This window comes from Saccopteryx leptura, chromosome 2, assembly GCF_036850995.1.
Source record: "Saccopteryx leptura isolate mSacLep1 chromosome 2, mSacLep1_pri_phased_curated, whole genome shotgun sequence".
Lineage (NCBI taxonomy): Eukaryota > Metazoa > Chordata > Mammalia > Chiroptera > Emballonuridae > Saccopteryx > Saccopteryx leptura.
The window spans coordinates 311,596,797-311,620,893 of record NC_089504.1 but is presented as its reverse complement, the minus strand read 5'-3'; the positions used below and the strand labels follow the sequence as shown (position 1 = coordinate 311,620,893).

Genomic DNA, 24,097 nt, shown 5'->3' with positions numbered 1-24,097 from the left:
AAGAAACAACAGAAATCTCAACTAGTTTAACCTTACACCTAGAGGAACTAGGAAACAGAAGAACAAACAACATTCAAGTAAGTAGAAGAAAGGAAATTATAAGGATCAGAACAGAAATAAACAAAATAGAGTAAGAAGTAGAAAAGATCAATGAAACTAAGAGCTGGTTCTTTAAAAATATAAATAAAATTGATATTCCTTTTAGCTCGACTTATCAAGAAAATAAGAGGTCCCAAATAAGTAAAATCAGAAATGAAAGGGGAGAAATGACAGCCAACACCAAGATATAAAAAGGATTATAAGAAAATACTACAAACAATTCTGTGCCCTCAAATTGGACAACGTGGAATAAATGGGTAAATCCCCAGAAACATACAATTTTCTAAGGCCAAATCAGGAACAAAGACATTCTGAACAGAGCAATAACTGCTAATAAAATCAAGTCAGTTGTCAAAAACTCCCAACAAAAGTGCTCGATCAGATGTCTTCACAGCTAAATTTTATCAAACAGTGAAGAATTAACCCTATTCTTCTCAAACTATTTCAAAAAAACTGAAGAGGGAAGACTCAAACTTATGTTACAAGAATGATACCAAAACTAAGCAAAGACACTAAAAAAAATATAGACAGATGTCCCTGATGAACATAGATGCAAAAATCCTTAAAATATTAGCAAACTGAACCCAGCAATACATTAAAAAGATTTCACTCCATGACCATGTGAGATTTATTTCCAGAATGCAAGTTTGGTTCAGTATCCACAAAATGAACGTGATAACACCACATAAACAAAATGAAGGATGCAAATTATATGATCATATCAATAGATGCAGAAAAAGCATTTGACATCATCCAAAAACTATTTACGATAAAGGCTGTCAGCAAGGTGGATAGAAGGAACATACCTCAGCATCATAAAGGGCATATATGACAAACCACAGCTAATATCATACTCAGTGGTGAAAACCTAAAGAGTCTTCCTTAAATTCAGAACCAAGACAGATGTCTGTTTTTACCGCTTCCATTCTGCTTGATACTGGAAGTCTTAGCCACAGTAAACAGAGGAGAGAGAGAAAAGGTATCCAAATTGGAAAGTATTTGCAGATTACATGATATTACATAGAACCCTTAAGAATCAACAGCAAAAAAAAAAAACCTTAGAATTAATGAGTTCAGTAAATTAGGAGAACACAAAATCAATATTATTAATTGTATTAATTATTAATACAATGCAGAAATTGGTTGCATTTTAACACACCAATAACTATCAGAAAGATAAACTAAGAAAGGACTTTGTGATCATTTCAAACTTCTAGAATCTGTCATCTTCTCCTTCCTGGTTTACTTAATCATCTTGTACTTACTCATCAAGACTCGGCTCAGGCAGGCCCTCTTCCAGAAAGACTTTCCTTCTTACACACACACACACACACACACACACACACACCCGCATCTCACACACACACACACACACACACACACACACACACACACCCGCATCTCACATCCCATTCTGCACACACACACACATACACACACCCCGCATCTCACATCCCATTCTGCACACACACACATACACACACCCCGCACGCACACACACACACCTGCATCCCACATCCCATTCTGCACACACACACATACACACACCCCGCATCTCACATCCCATTCTGCATTACAGCCACTCATCACTGATGACACCATTGCTGTTCTCACCACTGAGTCATGGTGGTTGATGTGCCTGTCCCCCACGGGAGCCAGGCTGGCAGACTGTTTTGTTTTACTTTGACTCGCCAGCCCCTTACACAGTGTCTACACATCACACATTCAGTAAATACCTGTTAAATGGCTGGCCTGGTTTGCCAGAGAAGGGGGAAGGCATTCCATTTGGAACCCAGCACAGATGAAGGCACGGCGCATGGTGTGTGAGGGATGGTGGGAAACTCCTTAGGGAGGTACATGGTTGGGGAGCAGACTCACCTACCAGGCACTGTAATATGGACAAGATTCCTACCTCCATGGAACTTTTAATCTGGTAAATAAAGACAGATTCAACAGCAATGGACACAAAGGTCGATGTCCACATCGACCTAAATCACTGTGTTGCGAGTAAAACTTCCCAGGCTAGCACTGCCCAGGTGTAGCGTTGAGGGCAGCCCGGGGCCTCCCTCCCAGCCCACAGCCGGCGGTGGGTGCTTAGTTTTTACAAGTACAACAAGCAGTATTATACGTGTTCTTTAGGAGTTTGTCTAAAAGTTTTGTAAGCTCTGGATTTTAGAAACTGTGTGTATAATACTTAGGCACTCTCCAGAAAGTATTGCAAAGAAGAAAAAATAAGTTTGTCACTGTAATACTCTCCTTTAGCAAAAATGATTTCCCCCTATTTTATATTACACCTAGGGATAAATTGATTTTCAAACCGTAATTAATTGGGTAAATATATGCACGTATAGAGCCCGTCATTGCCAATGTTATTGGCAAGTTGTGTGTGTAGTTTACAATTTCTTGTGCCTGAAAAATAATCTGCCATTTTTATACTTTAATCCATAACCTGGCCAAGTGCTGAGGGTTTTCTTCTTCAATAAAGTCCGTTTACGTAAAGGAGCTTCTAATTCTGGGTGTAAACCAGCTAGTCTGTTTTCGTCTCACTGTGGGCTTGTTTAATGGCAAAGGCTTTTCCGCTCTCTCCCAGGGTGCTGATAAGACTGTGAAAGGCCCGGATGGACTGACCGCCTTGGAAGCCACCGACAACCAGGCCATCAAAGCTCTGCTTCAGTGATGGCTGGCCGGCTGACGGCGCCGGAAGGACGCCCCTCCTGTGGCCGCCCACTGCTGCCTGTCTGTCTGTCACTCTCTATCTGCCAGCTTCTTCAGCTAAACACTTTACGAGGGTTGAGGGGAGAGAGAGATTTATAACCAATCAGACTACCAGAACAAACAGTGTCATGGAGGAGAGGACAGAACCACAATCAGGCTTTTACTAGGACTCCTGATCAAGTCAGCCTCTTCTCCATTTCCCAAAAATACACAGCTTCCACCCAAGGGAGAGCCAAGACACACCAGACCGTCACATTTGACGTTCTCAGCTCCCTCGCTCACTTATGAATTAGATAATGTTGAGGGTCTGATTCCACAGAGGCCAACCCTGTGTACACGGTAGCCCTCGCTGTGCAAGCAGCGTGGCTGCTGCTGTAAACCTTGGGTGCTGAGATAGCAACTGGCTCTCGCCTTCTGCCTTAAGGTGCACACTTTGGGGAATCTCCTCGTATAGTCAAGGGCGCTGCCTGTGGTTGGTGACCAAATCTTTCTTCGGCGACTCAGCCTTCCCGAAAGCTCAGTGCCCGTGAGGAGGGGCACACTTCTAAATTGCTAGATGACTGAACTTTGCATTTCCTCTCCCCTTCCACATGGCTCTCATGTCTCTCGGTAAAACTGACTCGCTTTATTTATAAAACCTTAAGTTTGGGAAGTCTAAAGGAGAAACCATTCCAGTATGCCTATTTTTTTCTCCTCTAGATTCACACATTTATATAACATTGAAACACTTTTAAACTCCTGCTGGTAGTAGAAGGGGATTTAAAACTAGACTTGTGGCCATGAGCCTGTTAGGATCAGACAGAGAACAGTTGTCCCGGGCCCTGTGGGTTGTCCCCGTTTGCTGAGTGCATGGGTCGCCGTGGTTGTGTGCGGAGGACAGGGAGCCCTGTGGCACACCTCTCGGACCTCTTGGATGCTGATTACCTGCACCAAAGCCGTAACTGGGGTGACCATTGGGACAAATTCAACCCCAGCTCTTCAAAAATATGCCTGTTACCAGGTTTCCCCAAGTTGGTAAATTCTGCTGAACGTACGCCGACCCACCGGCAGAGTATATTGTTTCTTTTCTAAATCATGCATCAAGTGTGACACCTTCAAAATGTATTGTCCTTATATATATATGCCCTAAAATGGGGTTCTTAGGACCTGCAGAAAACATTTAGATACATTTTCAAATATTTATTTCATGAGCAGTACAACTAATTAAAACTCATACCCTTAAATTTTGCTACTTTTGCATTTAAAATATTATACTAAGATTCCTCTGACCTGCCACCCAGATAAGCTTCCTAGAAATATTAGGATTGTTCCTTAGCCACTTCATGCAATAATTGAATGTACCTCAAATTTTTAGAAAGGGGGGTGGGTGGGTTAGGGACTTGTATTCAGATTATGGATAATAAAGAATTGATTTTTTTAAGGCAATGTAGCATTTGATAACAGTTAAACTATCAAGAACAGTCAGCCTAGCTAATTACAAATCTTAATGATCAGTTACTGGTTGGTTGGTGTGTGTGTGTGTGTGAGAGAGAGAGAGAGAGAGAGGAGAGAGTATGTTTGAGAGTGTGAGTGTGTGTGTGAGAGAGAGTATGAGAGTGAGTGTGTGTGTGAGAGTATGTTTGAGAGTGTGTGAGAGAGAATGTTTGAGTGTGAGTGTGTGTGAGAGAGTATGAGAGTGTGTGTGTGTGAGAGAGTATGTTTGAGAGTGTGTGTGTGTGAGAGAGAGAGAATGTTTGAGAGTGTGTGTGTGTGAGAGAGAGAGAATGAGAGAGAATGTTTGAGTGTGTGTGTGTATGTGTGTTCCCACAAGCCCTTTTTTTATCCTGTGGCTTTTTCACTGACAGCCTGCCTAGCCCTGCGATCTTTCTGCACCCAGGAAAACAATCACAGAGTAGTGGTTTAAATTCTTTGCTACATTTGGCTAACTGCCGCCTTCACGCAGCCCAAGTCGGAGTAAAAGTCCGGAACCAGCACTCGGTCACATCACAGAACTGAAACCCGAAGCGATCCTCTCGGAAGACAGAGGGCACTCTCTCAGTCTTTCCCTGTCAGCCTAGTGACAAGGTGTTCTGATATCTTTGTTTCCACCTGTTGGCATAAAGTGATCCAGAAAAGGCTTGGGCTTTTACCCTCTACACGGTTTTCACCTTCCCATCCTAAGTGTTTTGTGAGAGTTGGCTCTTGCAGAGAGTGCACTGTCCTGTCATTCCCAACCTGGTCCACTTCTGACAGTCGCCTGGTGCGGAGACCACATGACCCCTGTCCGTCTGTCCCAACGTCCCATACTGCAGTAGGGGCTGCTTCGCCTTCTTTCTCAGCCATGTGCAAACCCCGTACTCAGCGAAGCGGTTGCTTGAGAAGATAACATAGTTAACCTGACCAAGATGGTTTACAATGTTTTTTAACTAGGTTATTTATAATGTATTTCTGAACCACTTGGCCGAGAAATTCACAACACTTAATGTTCATATTTTGAGTAAAGGAAGTTAAAACCATGTTTGCTTTTTGGTACTACATGCATTAGTGAAAGCTTTTTTTCTCCACTGAAGTAATATTTAACATCTCAGCAACAACCTTGCATGTTCTATAGTTTTGTGTTCAGTCAGTCATTTCGTATGCACTATAGCAATTACAAGCAGGTGTATAAGATCGCCTGCATGTTTACTATACTATTAGAATACTAACCAGTTCCCCCTTGCAGCTTCAGACTGGTATCCAGACTACGGTTCAAATACAGCACCTGTGTGTACCTGAGTAGCTGTATGCATAGCTCCCCTCCTAAACCCAGAGGGGCACGAAGGAGGGGAGGCGAGGGGGTCGGTGTGGAAGCTGCAAGCCAGTAGCCCCTTTAGTCCCTGATTTCTTTCTTCCAAATAATGGAGTTCAAATCTGTATGTACCTGATTTGTTTTCTAAAACTTCAACTGAGCTGCGTTTCCTTCCATGCAATATTGTATACTCGACTGTCTAGAAGCTGGTGAGAGTGCCCTCCTACGTAAGCAGTTGCAGTGTTTTGCATGCAAAATTTTAAAAATTTAAATTGTCCTGATTCTATTTTGTAAATGGAGAAACAATCATATCTTTCTAAGCAGTAATGGAGGAAGACCTAGTGCTTTGTGCATTTTGATATATTTGAGTTCATTTTTTCCACAGTGTAATTAATACTTTGGACACAATTGGGTTTTCTCATATCCTCTTTCATGTACATCAGAATGCTAAATAATACTGTGTTTTGGTTTTGTGTTGCAAGAACAAATGGAATAAACTTGAATTGTGCTACAGCTAAGGTGTCAGCACTTCTCTCCCTCAGTCCCTGTCCTCTTCCTTCCCCAGCCAGGCTCCTCACAGCCGGACCTCAGGCGTCTAGTGCATCTAAATCCCCCTCCCCCCCGACTCCCACTTCCATGAAAAAAAAAAGTAGAAGAAAAATAGGACGTAGGAACGATTTAATTGCAATAAACTGTACTACTCATTGGGAGGTTTAGCTTTTGTGTCAGTCTCCCGATCCATATTGGTTGTAAATGTTCGGTCACATTACTAGGGAGGGTACGGGGAGGTGGGGGTGGGGGGGAGTAGAGGGATTGTGCAAAAAGGAGAAAGAAAACGAGGGACAGAGCAACTGGCCATCCCGGGTCAGGATCTGAGTAGGTATGAAAGCTGCTCTTCCATACACTCACTGAAGTCGCTGCACATTCCTTGGAGGATCACCATTTTTTCCAAGCTCGCTTGCCCATGCGCACTTTTTAGGGTGTACTTTTCAGTAGGTCTGATTTAACATGAAATCACTTTGAACCTCAAAACTGAACCAGATTTATATAATACTTGTGGTTCTACTATAGCCTTGTGAACACCCCCGGACTATTGTGTAGGTCACTTTTGAAGTGGCCCATTAATATGGGGAAAATAGATGCACAAGCAAAAATAACAGCAAAAGCTCTCTTTCGGAACTTCTGTGTAGCGGCGGAAGTATAAATGTTATATTAGTATATCAACTACATATTTATATTAGTATATGAACATGGCAATGTATGGTTGTAGGTGGGAATGTCCACAGCAAAGGTTATAAACATTGAAGTTTCTGTTTTAAGAATTAGGGTCTATAAAAGAATTTAAGTCTGGCTAAGTATGTTTTAAAGCAGACAGTGCCCACTTCCATAATAATCAAAGAGCAGACCAGCATCTGCAGATGAAAGTCACGTGCCTGTAGGAGAGAGAGCTTAGGGTGCGTTGCTATGAAACTCTTGTGATTAGAGAGCAGCTATCACAGGACTTGGACGCAGCACAATGTATCACTGTTAGAAGATCCTTGTTCTTCCTTTTTCTGCGAGACCAGTGATTCTCCAAAGGTGGTCCCTGGGGTAGAAGTAGCACCATAGCCAGCCCGGTCTGCCCCATCAAACTCGGGCTGACTGCAGCAGTGATGTCGTAACAAACCGGCTGATGGATGGATGCCCAAGTTTGAAGACCAGTGCACAGACCATAAAGGGAGAAAGAAATAGTCTGAAGGCCTGTGAATAGCATGTCATCAAGGCAGGCTTCCTAGAGGGAGTAGGTGGAAGCCTTTGACTCGAGAGAGCTAAACTCTGGCCAAGTCCTGGAGCTCTGGGCACCACGAAAATCTGAAGATAACCTTCCAAGTTAGATTCGGGGCAAAAGAAGTCAGGGTAGGATGTCACAGTGGCTCCAAAGATGTATCACTGGTGAGAATGGCCCTTCACTATTATTAGGGTTTTCCCCTGTAAGATGTCCTTTCACTTGGTGTGGACAGTATTGTCCATAGTCCACAGCAGCCCACAGCTGAACACCTGAAACTTCAGCCCTGACCGCGGTGAGGGAAACGTCAAGGACTTTGGGGAGACACCTCTGTATCTCCTGCTTGCCACCTTGCAGGTATCTGGGATTGCTGCAGTCACTTAACAGTGTCCCTGCTGGCTTCAGCCCCCCTGCCCTGTACTGGCATCAGTGGTGTGAACGTGGGTTCCCACCACAGTGGGCGCGCCTTGTGCCAACTAACCATATTCTGTGTCAGATCAGCTCTGTCCCCCATGCCAGCCAGATCATCACACATCAGATTTAGGATCTGGATTTTTTTTTTCAAGGCTTTTACTCTATGGAAATACAATTACTGATTGAGAAAAGTTATCGGCAGCTTGAATAGCACCTGACACAGGGCAGGTGTTCACTGTACATGTTCTGAACTGCTGATGTCAGACCACTGGACAGTCACACACAAGATCACCTTTGTTCCTGTGAATCCTGGCTAGAGGATGACTGGCTATCAGGACCAGTGGTCCTGAGAGTCATTGTACCCAGATATCAGCCTCCTAAGTACTACTGACACTGCACACTGGAATCAATGACGTAAAGATAAGTATCACAGAGTCACAACGATTCATTGAGGAAATGCTGACTGTGAGGTCAAATGCAGGTTGCGGGGCCATTGTGGCTACCTTGAACCACAGCTGTAAATAGAGCAGCCGAACAAAGGGCTGTCTTTCCCCCTCCCCCAGCAACCTCCAAGCATTCAGCTGCAGGGACAGACTCACCTACAGCGTTTGGGTAGAACGTTGATGGTTCACACGTCTGCCGACACTCATAGACGTAACGACTTATCCTACAAAGGAAAATAGTGCATTAACAATTCCCGGCCTCTGAATGCTGGTTTTGAGGATACTACTAGATCACTCAAATCACGTACACCCCCCGTGAGAGGCTGCCAGGTCCAGCTATGTCAGTACCACTTGTGAATTGCCAAATTTCTGTAGCCAACTTACGTACTTTTACAACTAATTTTTTGGCTAACATTGATTGTGTGACGGGAGCTAGGGTGTTGTGCTGAGAACTTCGTCATCTGACTCAGCTTGCACAATAATGAGATGGTAAAAAGAGGAACACCAAGAGAGGTTCAATAACAAACAGCCAGTAAACAGTGCATGTGCAGTACAATTAATTTTGTCTCGTGTTAGAGCCCGGGCACCTACAAATGAAGTGAGAATAAAAGCGGGTCTCAGGCAGATAGTCAAAACCAATGCTTCCAACCTGCTCCCTTGCTGAACATTATTGCTCTAATCTATGGGAAGGTTCAGGGATTCAATGCTCGCTTACTTTCTTCCTTTTTTTAAAACAGTGGATCCCCAGGACTTACTAAAACTTTATACACTTTAACACCTCCTGATTTCCTTCTTGCCCAACCCCTGGCAACTGCCATTCTAGTCTCTGCTTCTATGAGTTTGCCTATAGCAGCCCTCCCTTACCCACGGAGGATATGTTCCAAGACCCCCAGTGGATACCTAAAATCTTGGATATTAACAAACTTTATATATATTATGATTTTTCCTATACAGACATACCTGTGATGAAGGTATAAATTAGGCATTTGTATTTACCAGTTCTGAACTAAAGAAAGGAGAACTAAGAAAACAATCCCATCCCCAGTTGCTTCCAAAAAAATAAAATACTTAAGAATAAATTTAACCAAGATTATAAAAGATCTGTATTCAGAAAACTATAAGACATTGAAGAAAAAAATTAAAGATATAAATAAATGGAAGCCTATCCCATACTCATGGATTGGAAGAGTTAACATCATTAAACTGTCCATACTACCCAAAGCAGTCTATAGATTCAATGCAATGCTTATCAAAATACCAATGGTGTTTTTCACAGAAAAAAATAATACCACAGAAGGCCCGTATAGCAAAAGCAATCTTGAGAAAGAAGAACAAAGTTGGAAGTATCATGTCACCTGACAGCAAAGCATATTACAAAGCTATTGTAATCAAAACAACATGGTGCTGGCATAAAAACTGACAGATCAATGGAACAGAATAGAGAGCCCAGAAATAAACCCACACCTTTATGGTCAATTAATCTATGACAAAAGAGTCAAGAACCTACAATGGGGTAAAGACAGTCTATTCAATAAATGGTGTTGGGAAACTGGACAGACTCACACGAAAGAATGAAACTGGATTGTTTTCTTACACTATATACAAAAATAAATTCAAATAGATTAAAGACTTAAATATAAGACCTGAAACCATAAAACTAGAAGAAAACATAGGCAGTAAAATCTTGGACATTTCTCTTAGTAATATGTTTTCTGATTTATCTCCTCAAGCAAGGGAAACAAAAAAAATAAATGGGATTATATCAAACAAATTTTTTGCACAGCAAAGAAAACCATAAAAAATAAGACAACCTTCTGAATGATATATCTGATAAGGAGTTAATATCCAAATATCCAAAATATGTAAGAAACTCATACAACTTAATATCAAAATATCCGGGATCTGAATATAAACATTTCTCAGAAAGGACATATACATGGCCAATACAGATACCAAAAGATGCTCAGCATCACTAATCATCAGGGAAACAAATCAGAACCACAAAGAGCTATCACCTCACACCTGCCAGAATGGCTGTCATCAGTAAATCAACAAACAAGTGATGGTGAGGATGTGGAGAAAAGGAAACGTTCTTGCACTGTTGGGGGGAATGTAGACTGGGGCAGTCATTGTGGAAAACAGTATGTGGGTTTCTCAAAAAATTAAAAGAAATTACTATATGACCCAGCAATTTCACTTCTGAGTATCCAAAAGAAATCCAAAAAACATATGCACCCTATGTTCATTGCGGTATTATTTACAATAGCCAAGATATGGAAACAACTTCAGTGTCCATCAAGAGACAAGTGGATACAGATGTGGTACATATGTATACACAGTACCTACAGTGGATGTGGCATGTGTGTATAATGGAACGTTACTCAGCCATAAAAAAGAGTGAAACTTTACCATTTGCAGCACCACTGACGTTGCCTAGAGCAGTGGTTTTCAACCTCTTTACCCTTGGAAATCAGTGAAGATGGGAGAATTATTTCAGGGACTGCTAAGGCAGAAATCACCTTGAGCATAAGCAAATTTGACTAAGATCATTGGGTCTATAATCTTCACGCAGTATCAGGCACGAAATTTGTGGTAGATCAATCCACAGACTAGTGGTTGAAAAACAATGGCCTCGAGGATATTATGCCAAGTGGATTAAGTCAGAGAGAGAAAGGCAAATACATGATTTCACTTACCCGTGCAATGTAAAACTAACAAACAGAAACAAACTCATAGACATGGAGAACCAATTCATGGTTGCCAGACTGCGGGGTCCAGGGGGTGGGAAGAATGGAAGGAATGGGGGAAATGGGTGACAAAGGGGGAAGGAATTAAGGACAAATTGCCAGTTATACCAACAGCATAGGGAATAGAATCAATAACATTGTAATAACTATGCATGGTCCCAGTGGGTATCAGACTTATCAGGGTGATCACTTTGTAAGTTATATAAATGTCTAATCACTACAGTATACCCCTGAAACTAATATAATATCGTATGCCAGCTGTAATTGAAAAATAAAATTAAAAAAAAGAAATGGGATTTCTGGCTCAAGTATTAACTCTATTTTTAATATTTGGAGCAACCTCTAGGTATTATTTTCCATAGCGGCTGCTCTAATTTGCCTTCCCACCAACAGAGCACAAGGGCTCCCTTTTCTCCACATGCCCTTGCCAACACTTGTCCTTTGTTTTGTTTTTTTTATAATAGCCAACCTAACAGGTGTGAGATGGTATCTCATTGAGGTTTTGATTTTCATGTCCCTGATGATTACTGATAGCAAATACTTTTTCATATATGCATTGGCCATTTGTATGTCTTCTTTGGAAAAAAAAAATGTCTGTTCAGGCCCTTGGCACATTCTTGAATCGAGTTATTGGGTCAATGTTGTGGGCACTGGATATCACAGTAAATGCTACTGACAGGGCTCCGGCCCAACAGGGCTTATATGCTAGGAAGAAGACAACTGAAAATCAAAGGCTACTCCTAAATAAAGGCACTACAGGTCCTGATGTGTGCTGGGAGAAAAGGAGCCAACACGCAGGGGGTGGTGGAGAGGGCCTCCCTGCTCCTGGAGGGCAAGCACCCCTGTCTGAGGCTGGGGCCTCCCCTGTTGTTTGTGTATTTGCATGAAATGTTAAGGCCTCAGATATGCAAAGCTCCACGTGGTTAGACTTGGCCCTTTGCAGTGTAACCTTGATGCCAGCTCAGACTCAGAAGGGAGTTGGCAGATGGCAGCAGCATTGAGACCAGAGTGGATGCTGAGCAGGCCGCCTGGGGGACCGCCTGGTACCCTGCCAATGACCCTGCCTGCAAGGCCATCTCTCTGCCCTGGGCCCACTCAGGAGTCAAGGCCCAGTGGCAGGACTCCACCCTGCCGGGCTCTGCTCCAACCCAGTGGCCCTCATGGGACCACGCAGGAGAAGGGAGCCCAGCTCTCTCCGTAAGCAGCCCCCAGGGCCAGGGAGAGGTTGACCGGCATTTAGCTCGCAGCAGAAAACAGAAACAGGAGCGGGATGGGGTCCCCAGGCCTGATGTCCCCGAGGAGGATGCATCCTAATAAGTCTCTGCTCCTTGCACCGAACACAGATGCAGTTTCTCTCCTTTTCTTTCTGAGTGCACTGTTACAGAAATCCTGTGGGTCATGGCATGACTGGAACTCCGAGCTAAAATCTTGGTTCATACAAAATTGAGACTCATGGACATAGACAAGAGTGCAGTGGTTACCAGGGGGAGGGGAAGAAAGAAGAGGGAGGGGCTAGTAATAGGGGAGGGGCATAGAGAAAACCAAATGAAGGGTGATGGAGGACGATTTGACTTTGGGTGATGGGTATACAACATAATCGAATGTCAAAATGATCTGGAGATGTTTTCTCTGAATCTATGTACTCTAGTTGACCAATGTCACCCTGTTAAAATTGTCTAAATAAAACTACAGAAATAAGTAAATAAATAAAAAATAAAATCTTGGTTCATGCCATTATTAGCACTTCTCTCCATAATGATAATAATCAATAAAACCCCCATTAAAACCTGGCTGTCTGCCACAGGCAGCAGAACGGCTCCCTCAGGAGGGGTTCCTTGGTTCGATGGTGGGAGGAAACAAAGGCATTCCTCTCTGAGAATAACCAAAATCATAGGTTTTGGTTGCATGACACACATGGGTTACCTTTTTAAAGTTTAAACCCTCTCATTTCAGAAGATTAAAAAGCCATGACTTTAAAAAGAAGTCTTCCTGATGAAATATTAGGGAGTTAAAAAAAAAAAAGATCCAGTATCTCTGACCCAAAACGTTTTTCTTTCTTTCTTTTCTTTTTCTTTTAGTGAGAGACAGACAGAGACAGAAAGAAAAAAAGGGAGAAAGATGAGAAGCATTAATTCTTCATTGCAGCACCTTAGTTGTTCAATGAGTGCTTTCTCATGTGTGCCTTGACTAGGGGGCTCCAGCCGAGCCAGTGACCCTTTGCTCAAGCCACCACCTTTGGGCTCAAGTCACCAACCATTGGGTCATGTCTATCATCCCACGCGCAAGTCAACAGCCCCTCACCCAAGCTGGTGAACCCACACTCGAGCCAGTGACCTTGGGGTTTTGAAACTGGGTCCTCAGCATCCCAGACCAACACTTGATCCACTGTGCCACCACCTGGTTAGTCTTCGTATAAAGAATTTGTAATGAAATATCTTGAAGTTTTTCAGACATGGTTGGCTGAAGAAAGGGAAAAAAAAAAACCATTCTTCTCAGTAGCCTCACTAGGAGTCATTAGAAGAGCCCCAGCCTGGGGCCCAGGGAATCTATTAATCCTCCGTGACCCATCCCCCTCCCAGTTCCCCGGCTTTCTGTTTATTAATAAATGATAGGGCTTGTTCTCCCATCCCACTGTTACCTGTTTCCAGGGCCCTTCGAAGGAATGAATAAATGATAACTGGCTGGACTCCTGTCCCCAGGATTTTCTCGATGCTGAGAATCCTGACCGCTCTCCCAAACATGATCTGCCTCTACAGATGGCCATGGGGGCGCTCCTGCCCTCCCCTGTGCACGGACACGCCTGGTCATTCCAGGTGTAGGCTCCTCCCAGCAGAGGCAGCCAGACTCCTGTGCCGTCACAAGTCTTCAGGTAGGTGAGCTGGGAAGTGGGCTTTTCTATCTCCCAAGGTCGCATTGGGGTTTACGACTTGAACATATAAATCAGAAGCAGGGGACACAATGTTGTCCACAGAACTTGCCAAAAACAGCTAACCACAGTCTAATCATGAGAAAAGATTAAACCATCCCAAACTGTCCACACAATTGACCAACACTCTTTAAAAAAAAAGCGCGAAGGTCATGAAATACAAAGACTGAGGACCTGCCATAGATTAAAGCAGTGGTCCCCAACCCCAGGCTGCAGACCAGTACCCCGTGGGCCATTTGGTACTGGTCTGCAGAGAAAGAATAAATAACTTACATTATTTCCATTTTATTTATATTTAAGTCTGAACGATGTTTTATTTTTTAAAAATGACCAGATTCCCTCTGTTACATCCGTCTAGACTCACTCTTGACGCTTGTCTCAATCACGTGATACATTTATTTGTCCCACCCTAAAGGCCAGTCCATGAAAATATTTTCTGACATTAAACCGGTCCATGGCCCAAAAAAGGTTGGGGACCACTGGATTAAAGGATACCAGGACATATGACAATTAAATGCAACTTGGGGCCCTGGCCGGTTCGCTCTGTGGTAGAGCGTCGGCCTGGCGTGCAGAAGTCCCGGGTTCGATTCCTGGCCAGGGCACACAGGAGAAGCGCCCATCTGCTTCTCCGACCCCCCCCCCTCCTTCCTCTCTGTCTCTCTCTTCCACTCCCACAGCCGAGGCTCCATTGGAGCAAAGTTGGCCCGGGCGCTGAGGATGGCTCCATGGCCTCTGCCTCAGGCGCTAGAGTGGCTCTGGTCACAACAGATCGACATCCCGGATGGGCAGAGCATCGCCCCCTGGTGGGCGTGCTGAGTGGATCCCGGTTGGGTGCATGCAGGAGTCTGTCTGACTGCCTCCCAGTTTCCAGCTTCAGAAAAATAAAAAAAATAAAAAAAATAAAAAATAAATAAATGCAACTTGGGATCTGGGACTGAATCCTGTAACAGAGAAAGGACATTCCTGGGGAAATGGGTTGGATCAGAAGAAAGTCTATAGTTTCGTTATTAACACTGTTATATTCATGTCTTGGTTTTTGATCATTGTACTGCTTTACGTAAGATGTCAACATGAGTGCCCTTGAAATGCTCTGTGCTATTTTTATAGCTTTTCTCTAAGTCTAAAGTTATTTCAAAATAAAGAGCTTTTTTTTTTAATGTCCCAGCGTGCCCCATTCCTTGCACTCGCGGTGTAGAGAAACAGATCACCAACCACATTTTCTTTGGGGGCTGGGGGACAGATGGTACAGAAGGGAGGAACTACACAATTTCTACACCCGACAGGAAGAAAGAGGGGGCCGGGAATTGGGACGTTTCAAAGCGAAAGGCAGATTGTGAAAGCTGGTTTCACGGAGACAGATGTAGAACTCACACTCTGCAATAAGGGGATGGGGGCTGGCCTATTTTCAGGTGTCCGGCTCTGAGGCTGGCCAGGGGCCTTTATTTCCAAGACTGTCAGCTGTTTGTGTCCACCAAAGAGCAGGAGAGGCCTGGCTCCCACATGAACAGCCCTAGCGACCTTCGCCACTGGCTTCTCCCTCCTGCTGATGACTGGGGCTCTGAGAGCTTGGACCGCAGGGATTAGCACCTGACCGTGTGGGCAGCCTGACAGTCCCTCCTATTAGACTCCACAAAGTGGGTGGCCCAGCCCCTCCTGGCCATCCAGCCAGGCGGTTCTAGGCATTTTTACTGCTGTCCATTTTATAAAGGGTTTTTCCCCCAGTGTTTACCTTGTTTAAAGCATACGTGAGCTGCAGAAGACATTGCAAATAACAGAATTTCTTTTTTCTCATAGCTGAATAATATTCTATTATATACATTTCAATATATATATATATATAGATGTGATATTTACATCTTTATTCATCCATTGGGGCTGAGGGATGGAGGAATGGGAGAGAGGATGTTTAAGGGGACCTATTTCAACTAGGAGATAAGTCCCAGAGACCTAATACACAGTATAGTGGGTATAGACAACAAAACTGTATTATAATCATTAAACTTGCTAAGAGACTAGATTTCAAGTGTTCTCAACACTAAAAGAAATGACAGTTATGTGAGACCATAGAGGTATTAGCTAACATTACAATGGTAATCACATTACAATATACATGTATCAGATTGATGCATTATACACCGTAAACTTACACAAAGCTGAATGTCAAATATGTTCCAGTAAAAAAAAGAAAGAAGTAAAGAAAATTTCCCAGAGCCGACAGGTGAGAAAGAGCCCGCCATGTGTTCAGCCAAAGGATGAAAACTGACCCAGACCAGGCACATCAACACAGAACTTCAGAACACTGAGGACCGACAGAAGGGCCTACGAGCTTCCAAAGAGGAAGACAGAAATCCCTTTAAAAAGGTCTGGAGTCAGGGTGACTTCTGACTTCTGCCCAGAAACCCTGGAAAGGAAGATGTCACGTCTTCAAAATTCTTAGGGCCAATGATTTCTAACCTAGATCACCATTGTTATTAAAGGCATTTGCCACCTGGCCTGCGGTGGCGCAGTGGATAAAGCATTGACCTGGAGTGCTCAGGTCCCCAGTTCGAAACCCTGGGCTTGCCCAGTCAAGGCACAGATGGGAAGCAAGTACTATGTGAGTTGATGATTCCCCCTCCCCCCAAGTCAATTAAAGGCACCTGCACTCCACACACCAGATGTGAGATTTCGCGGTGGCAGTATTGTTGTCAAAAAAGAACCTGTCATTAACATGCTACTGTCATGAATTTTTCTCCTTAACCACTGATGGCTTGTACTATTTTTTATTAATATTTCTCTTAAATTGAGTCATTTTCTAAACTTCAATTATTGAAGGAATTCATTATGAGACACTTGTGATAAATCAAAAGTAAACATGAAAATGAATAAAAGCAATGACTTCGAGTTTCTACAGGCTCCTGCCGGCTTCCCAAGGCTCCGAGCCTGGCGTGTTTCTCTGCACGAGAAAAGGTGATTAGCAGCACTGAGAGAGGTGTGGAAGGCCAGCACCCCGATGTGCCTTTCTGATGTAATCAAGAAGATTGAAAGAGGTCTGAAAGAACTGTCTCTATGAGCCGACATCACATTATGTACCAAGGACACCCCACGCCCTCGGCCAGCCCACCAGCTGCTATTGTGAATTCTGCACAGAAAGGCTACATGGAGGCCACCTCCCGCTCAGCAGCAAGTCTTGGGAAGGACAAGGTGGCCTGTGCCTAGGTATAGACAAGCACAAAGGGCCTTGAGACACCACCAGGCTCTATAGCTAAGATCAGACAAGAACATTAAGCCTTGTTTTGATTTAAAAACAAAACCTGTCTGTGTCTGCTCTTCAAAGTTGCAAAACCAAAGGGGGACTTCCTGCAAAAAAAGGCAGGTTTCCTCTGTGGGCTGGCACCAGGGCTGGCTTCCACTGGCCCTCCGCCTGTGTGTATCCCGTCAACTGACCTCAGGAATCGCAATTTGCCACTTCACCGAAAGGCCCCACAGGGTTGGTCTAAAGGGAATGGTAGGCTTTCTGGTTCTCTCCCAGCCTCGACCTGGTTTGCTCTGTGTGAACACAGCCACGGAGGCTGGTCTCCAGTGACACAGGACTTGCTGGTCCCTGCCCAGGATGGGCGGTGTCATAGCCCTGTGTGCTCAGCACGCTCTCTGGCCACACTGATCCGGGTCGCAGTCTCCACGGCCCTGTGTGGCCTGCACTGCCTGCCTTCCATGACCCCACTCCAGCCGTGACACGGGTATGAGCAAGGTCTGGGAGTCCAGAGACCAAGGAGGGGTTGTGGAAGCTGTGGTTCTGCTAAGTCAACAAGAAACCAAAGAAAAGACTCCTGGCCTATGAACAGCTAAGAGGTAACTTGGAGGCCCCAGAGGAGCCGGACACTCTGTTCCATCTGGTTTTTGTTTACAAATGTTGGAGAACCCTGAAATTTGTTCTTAATCTCTCCTTTTGCATTTATCCTCTCTCCTTTACCATAGCAGTAGCTTCATGGTTCATATAAAATATATATGCTGATGGTTCCCGAACTTATATCACCATACCAGAACCTCTTACCTAACAGCCACACTTGCATATCATATCTTTTATCTTATTTTATTTTTATTTTATTTTTTAGGTGAGAGGAGCAGAGGTGTGAGGCAGACTCCCGCATGCACCCCATCTGGGATCAACCCAGCAATCCCATCTTGGGCCAATACTTGAATACCAAGCTATTTTTAGCACCTGAGGCGGTTGTGCTCCAAGAGAGCCATCCTCAGTGCCTGGTGCCATGCTCAAACCAATCAAGACACTGGCTGCGGGAGGGAAAGAGAGAGAGAGAGATAAGGGGAAGACGGAGGGTGGGGGAGAAGCAGATGGTCGCTTCTCCTGTGTGCCCTAAACAGGGATTGACCCTGGGACATTCATACGCTGGGCTGATGCTCTATCCACTGAGCCACCAGCCAGGACCTGCATATTATATCTTTACTCAATATGTCCATTTGTAATTTTATAGGCATCTGAAACCTCATATCCCAAACTGGGCTCTTCATTTCCCCCCAGAGAGCTCTTGTCCAGTCCTCCCCTCTTGATAAATAGCCATCCCTTAGTTCCACATGCTGAGGCCCCAAACCTTGCAGTTAGCTTGGACTTCTCCTTTTCTCTCCCTCTCTCTCCCCATTTGACATAGCAGCAGACCTTCTCAGTTCTTTCTCCAAACTCTATCCAGAGTCTGATAGTGTCTGACCACCCCCTTGGGGCCTCCCTGGTCCTCTTGGTTATTACAGAGGCCTCTGCTTCTGCCCTAACCCCATTTCATGGATGTCAACATGGCAGAGTGGTCCTATAAGTTAGACCACATCACTCCTCTGGTGTCCATCTCTGCTCAAGAAGACAGAGTCTCACTAGGACCTACAAGTCCCACCCAATCTTCCCAAATGCCTCTGACTTCTTTTCCATTTCACTTGGCTCCAACCATGCTAGTTTCCTTACTGTTCATAAAATAAGCCAAGAATGCTCTCACCACAGGGCCTTTGCACCTGCTGTTTCCTCTGCCTGGAAAACTCTTTCCTAGACAGTCACATGCTAGCTTCCTCTCTTCCTTCAAGTCTTTATTCAAAAGTAATATGTCAATAATAAGACTTTACCTTGCTATGTGTTATGGGCTGAATTGTGCCCCCTTCCAAAATTCATATGTTGGAAGTCCTAACCCCCAGTAGTTCATAGTGTGACTGGATTTGGAAAACAAGGTCTCTAAAGAAGTCATTAAGGTTAAATGAGGTCAAGGTTAAGTGTAGGCCCTAACCCAACATGACTAGTGTTCTTAAAAGAGGAGATTGAGACATAAACACACACAGAGGACTGACCATGTGAAGACATGGGGAGAAGCATCCATCTCCAAGCGAGGAGAGAGGACTCAAAGGAAACCACCCTCCCAACACCTCAATCTTGGACTTCCAGCCTCCAGAATGGTGAGAAAATAAATTTCTATTGTTTAAGCCACCCAGCCCATAGTGTTTTGTTTTGACAGCCCTAGCAACCTAATACATCATCCTAGCTACAATGTTAAAAGCCTTCCAGAACACCTGATGCACCCCTTCCATGCTTTATTTTTTCTTCCTAGCACTTGTTACTATTAAATACCCTACAGATTTCTCTTACTTCATGTGTTTATTATGTTGTGCATTAGAATGTGGTCACTCCAGGAAGATGAAGATTTTTGTCTGTTTTCTTCCTCACTGTATCCCTAGCATTAGAAGAGCCTAGAATGCATTGGGCACTCCATAATGGTTAGTTGAATGAATGAATTTTTCCTGTCGCCCATACCTCATAGATGTGAGCTTGCATTTGCCATACAGCCATAACAAGTATGTCCATGAAGTGCTGGGCCACCCTGTGGTGGAGGGGAGGGCACCTTGGCCATGCATGTTACAAGTTTTGCTGAGCACCCACTTTCTAGAAGATAAGCATTTTCAACTGAAGTTTAAGGGAGTAAGAAGAATGAGTCAGTATATCAAGCAAACAATTATTGACGTAGAAAGAAAGAGCTTGCTGTCTGGTTCTGATGGGAACAGATAACATTGATCGAGAACTTGCTGTCATGTGCTGCTAACCCCGGGCTGCTGGCTTGATATTATCTTACTTCATTCCCTCAGTCACTTAGTGACATTTCTGTTGTTGTTGATGATGTTATTATTGTTATTGTTATTGCCTTTAACACAGGAAGATCCAGGTTTAGAGAGGAAGGCTAAGTAGCTTGACCAAGGTCATGCATCTAAAGACCTGGTCAGGTACTCAAGTGGACTGCATTTGGTGTCAAAGCCTGTGCTCTTAGCCACCGTTCCAGAAAGATGTGACTGACTAGTTGGGGTCTTACATTAATCTGGGATAGTCAACCCGCTGGGCTCTCCTTGAATATCCTGCTCTAACAGACTCTTCCTTCCCAACCCAACAGGGCGAAGACCCAGCTCTGGGAACAGCCTCCTCACTCTGGTCCCCCGGGCTGGGGGAAGCAGCATTACTGTCTCGGCCATCAGCAGGCAAGTCTGGTGGCAGGGCTCTGGCTCTGAAGTCTAGAACGGTCATCTCCCAAGGGTGTGCAAGCACTCAGAGCCGACACCAACCCTGTCAGGGACCGAGGGCCAGGAACAGATGCATTCATAGGATTTCACAGCGGCTCCAGGGAAGGAGGCCCCCACAGTTGTTTTGAAACAGTCTTTGCTAATATCTGTGGCTAAACCCACATTCATGGGAAGAGGTGCCAGTCACCCAAAGAAGTGTGCCTTTCAGGGCGAGCGAGGTCTGTTGTTTGACACCTTCTGTGTGTTGGTCAACAGTGAGAATGAGTCATGACCGGGTACAGGAAGTGGTGCAGGAGCACCAACTGTGTGTCTCCTCTATGCTGACACTAACATTTTCAAGGGAACCAATGTTTCATGGTGGCCTTGGACACACCAGGCATCTTGTTGGTGCACTTCATCTCCATAATCTAGGGAGGGGATAGCTTCACCTTGCAAATGAGAAAAGCTCTGAGGCTCTGCGAGCTTGCAACTGAGGCTCAGGCTCCAAGTCTGTGTCCTAAGCTTGGTGTGAACTTCCTGCTACACTCACATGCCTTGGGGCAAAGGAGAACCTTTTAACTCTAGGAGAGTGTCGTATCTCAGACAAGTGTCTTCTTTCTAACCAAATATGGCCACAGTGCTATCCAAGTTACCAAAATAACTTTCCTATTGGGGGAGAAAGAAAAGACTATACACCGGACGACACTGAACTTGGAGAAGAACGGCCCGGGTGGGGTGTAAGGAGGTGGTCCCCATTATGGTGACAAAAAGACTCACTCTAGGAAGCTGCTCCAAATGTCTTTCTCGGCATTCAAGAGGTGTTCCTTTGGGTTTAATGTGTATGATGGCAGGAGTTTCTGCAAAGTCCACCTGATGGACTGACCCTGGAGCAGGATGGCCTGGATGAGTTACAGGGATGGGAAACCGCATCTTGAGGTCAGAGGCCATCATCAAAGTTGGTCTTCCCCTACTTTTTTTTTTTAAGGAAGGCAGAGAGACAGACTCCCACTTGTGGCAGAGAGACAAACTCCCACTTGTGCCGTGACTGGGATCCACTGAGCAAGCCCCCTAACTGGGCGATGCTCTGCTCATCTGGGGCCATTGCTCCGTTGCTCAACAACCAAGCTACTTTAGCACCTGATACAAGGCCATGGAGCCATCCTCAGCACCTGGGGCCAACTTGCTCCAACCAAGCCATGGCTGCAGGAGAGGAAGAGAGAGAGAGAAAGAGAGAGAAAAGGGAGAGGGGGCGGGGTGGAGAAGCAGATAGTCGCTTCTCCTGAGTGCCCTAACTGGGAAGCGAACCCAGGACATCTACACACTGGGCCGATGCTCTACCACTGAGCCAATCGGCAGGACCTCCCTACTTTTTCTAAACTAGCCCATTGACAGCTCTGCCATCAATTCCCTGAGGCACATTTGGGTCTCAGTGAATGCTGTATATCAGGACCACTGTCTACAGACGAGAGAATCTCCAGAAGCATCTGGTTTACCCCTCCACTCCAGAGGCCACCAATGCCCTCCACATGGTAAAGGGCGCGGGGATCCTATTCTTGAAGGTGGTTTCTCAGCTCTACTATAAGCACTTCCCTGGGTCTCATCATCCCACAAAGAAACTCTTCCTTATAGCTGATTTCAGTTTCCCCACGGAAACCTCAGCTCATTTTGTTCTCCGTGAATACTGAAAATCCTTTCACAAAAGAGTTGAATACATCCAAACAACCTTACAAAATCAGGGAAGTGTGTAAAATATTCACACGTCATCCTACCAGCCTACCTTACATTTCATTTCTCTGCATCTGCTTCCAAATTATTTTTCCACTGGTAAAAATATTTGCAATAACCACAATCTCAACACAGACACCATTTTGTAGACTTTTCTTCATATTAAAATATATCTTCATGCACAAGCTAATTTGCATATACACCTTTCAGACAAATCCTCATGAATGTGCTGTCCTTTCTGCACAGGTTATCCTTGAAACCTCATCTATACTCTAGAAAAGATAGAATGAGTGCTTTTGTTTGGGGGGGGGTGTCTGTTCATTAAGATGGGGTTCATTGTCTGACCAGAGTCCCCTTAAACCCAACAACATTCATATAGAAGATGGCTGGTTGAGGTTATGTCAGGTTTTCTTACCTTTGGGTAAGGGTCCCTATTCCTTCCCTCCTATCCAACCTGTGTACAGACCCATAATTCACCTGCATAGTTTCCAGTATGACAAACCTTAAAGGCTGCTCCATGCCGTCCATGAAAGAGAACAGAAAACCACAGAGCTATGCATTATACCAGACTTCCTGCCCAGTCTTCCCCAAAAGACTCATCTGCAAACTGAGCTCCCTCTTGACATCGCAGGTCTGCTAAGCTCCGGGTCTGTTGCCATTTCAACTTTACTGAAGACCTGGCCCCACCCGACACTGGTGTCCCCCTTATGGGACAGAATATATCCAGAGCACCATTTCTACTTTGGGTTCTTACAGTTGGACAGCAGCACACAGTCCATGGCCAGGGGATAGGACAGTCCCCATTATAACTCAGTGGCTTCAGCAGAATTGAACCTATGGCCTTCCATTATGCTTTCAATTATGATTAAAGAAGAGTGAAATATGCGTCCTTCTCTGTACATATCCTGGGAATTAAATTTTATTTTTAACGGAGGCAGAAAAAAAATCAGAGTACTAGTCCTCAGAAACAGCGACAAGATGAATGCACACCTGTAGGAAAAGAGATACCAGCCCGCAATAAAAAGTTCATTTGAGTTAATGAGCATCAAACTAAATAAGAGAGACACCACTGGACATAGTCTTGAATCCCGCCGCACTCCTCTACTGTCTTCCACCTGGCACGTGCAGAAGGACCATCATCGCTCTGCCTGGGACACTTCTGATTGGCAATCTAATTCTGGAGTGTCATTGTGCGTCCTTCTACACGCATACAGGAATGATGGCTTTCTGGCAGAAGGCCCCGAGAGAGTTGTCAGACATGCTGATAAGTAGGAATCATCCCTATTCTCAGTGTTCGACCGCACAGTTCAGTGCTGATCTTCTATAATTTTCCCGTGTCCACACTGACCTTTCCCCATAGCCAGGCACAGAGCCAAGATAATGAGCGAGCATCTGCCCCTGACCGTGGAAGTCCTGCTTCTCAGAACGCACAAGGAGACTTGTTCACTGTGGTGAGCTGATGTCAGCTCCTAGTAGCTCGTGAGAGCCAACTGTTAAATGCTCAGGAATTTCCTTAGCAGGCGGACATCCTCTGGATAGCTGGAAATCAGCCATGGTGAGGTTATTTACACCATAGAAACAGCAAATACTCCACATCAGTGCCAGTTGTGAAACATTTACCAGCACGCCGCTGCTTGTTCTTAAGTCCCTGCAATTTTGTAGGCATTCAGAAAGGGTCAAAGCATCAGCGTTGTACTTTTAAATCCTCCCCCAGAAAACGCCAGGAAAGATCCTCCAGGCAGTGTTCCATCCTAGCTGGTCGGGCTACTCTGACAAAGTACCACAGACATCTATTCCCAACGTCTATTCCCAATAGGCTGTGTGATCAGATGCCAGAGAGGAACTTCTCTAGACAGCAAACTGCTGACTTCCCATGTGTCCCCACATACTAGAAAAGGGATAAGAGAGTTCTCCAGGGTCCTTTTTATAAGGGCACTAATCCCATTCATGAGGGCTCCACCCTCATGACCCAATTACTCC

General features: G+C 44.7%; 1 protein-coding gene across 1 annotated transcript in view; it reads left to right on the top strand.

Moving 5' to 3' along the window:
* MTPN (myotrophin) overlaps window positions 1-6,094 on the top strand; it is a 47,905-nt gene extending 41,811 nt beyond the window's left edge. Inside the window, exon 4 of the mRNA XM_066362773.1 lies at window positions 2,690-6,094. Coding sequence (XP_066218870.1) covers window positions 2,690-2,776 — 87 coding nt within the window. The 3' untranslated portion in view covers window positions 2,777-6,094. The remainder of the gene's footprint in view (window positions 1-2,689) is intronic.
* Window positions 6,095-24,097: the final 18,003 nt, after the last annotated feature.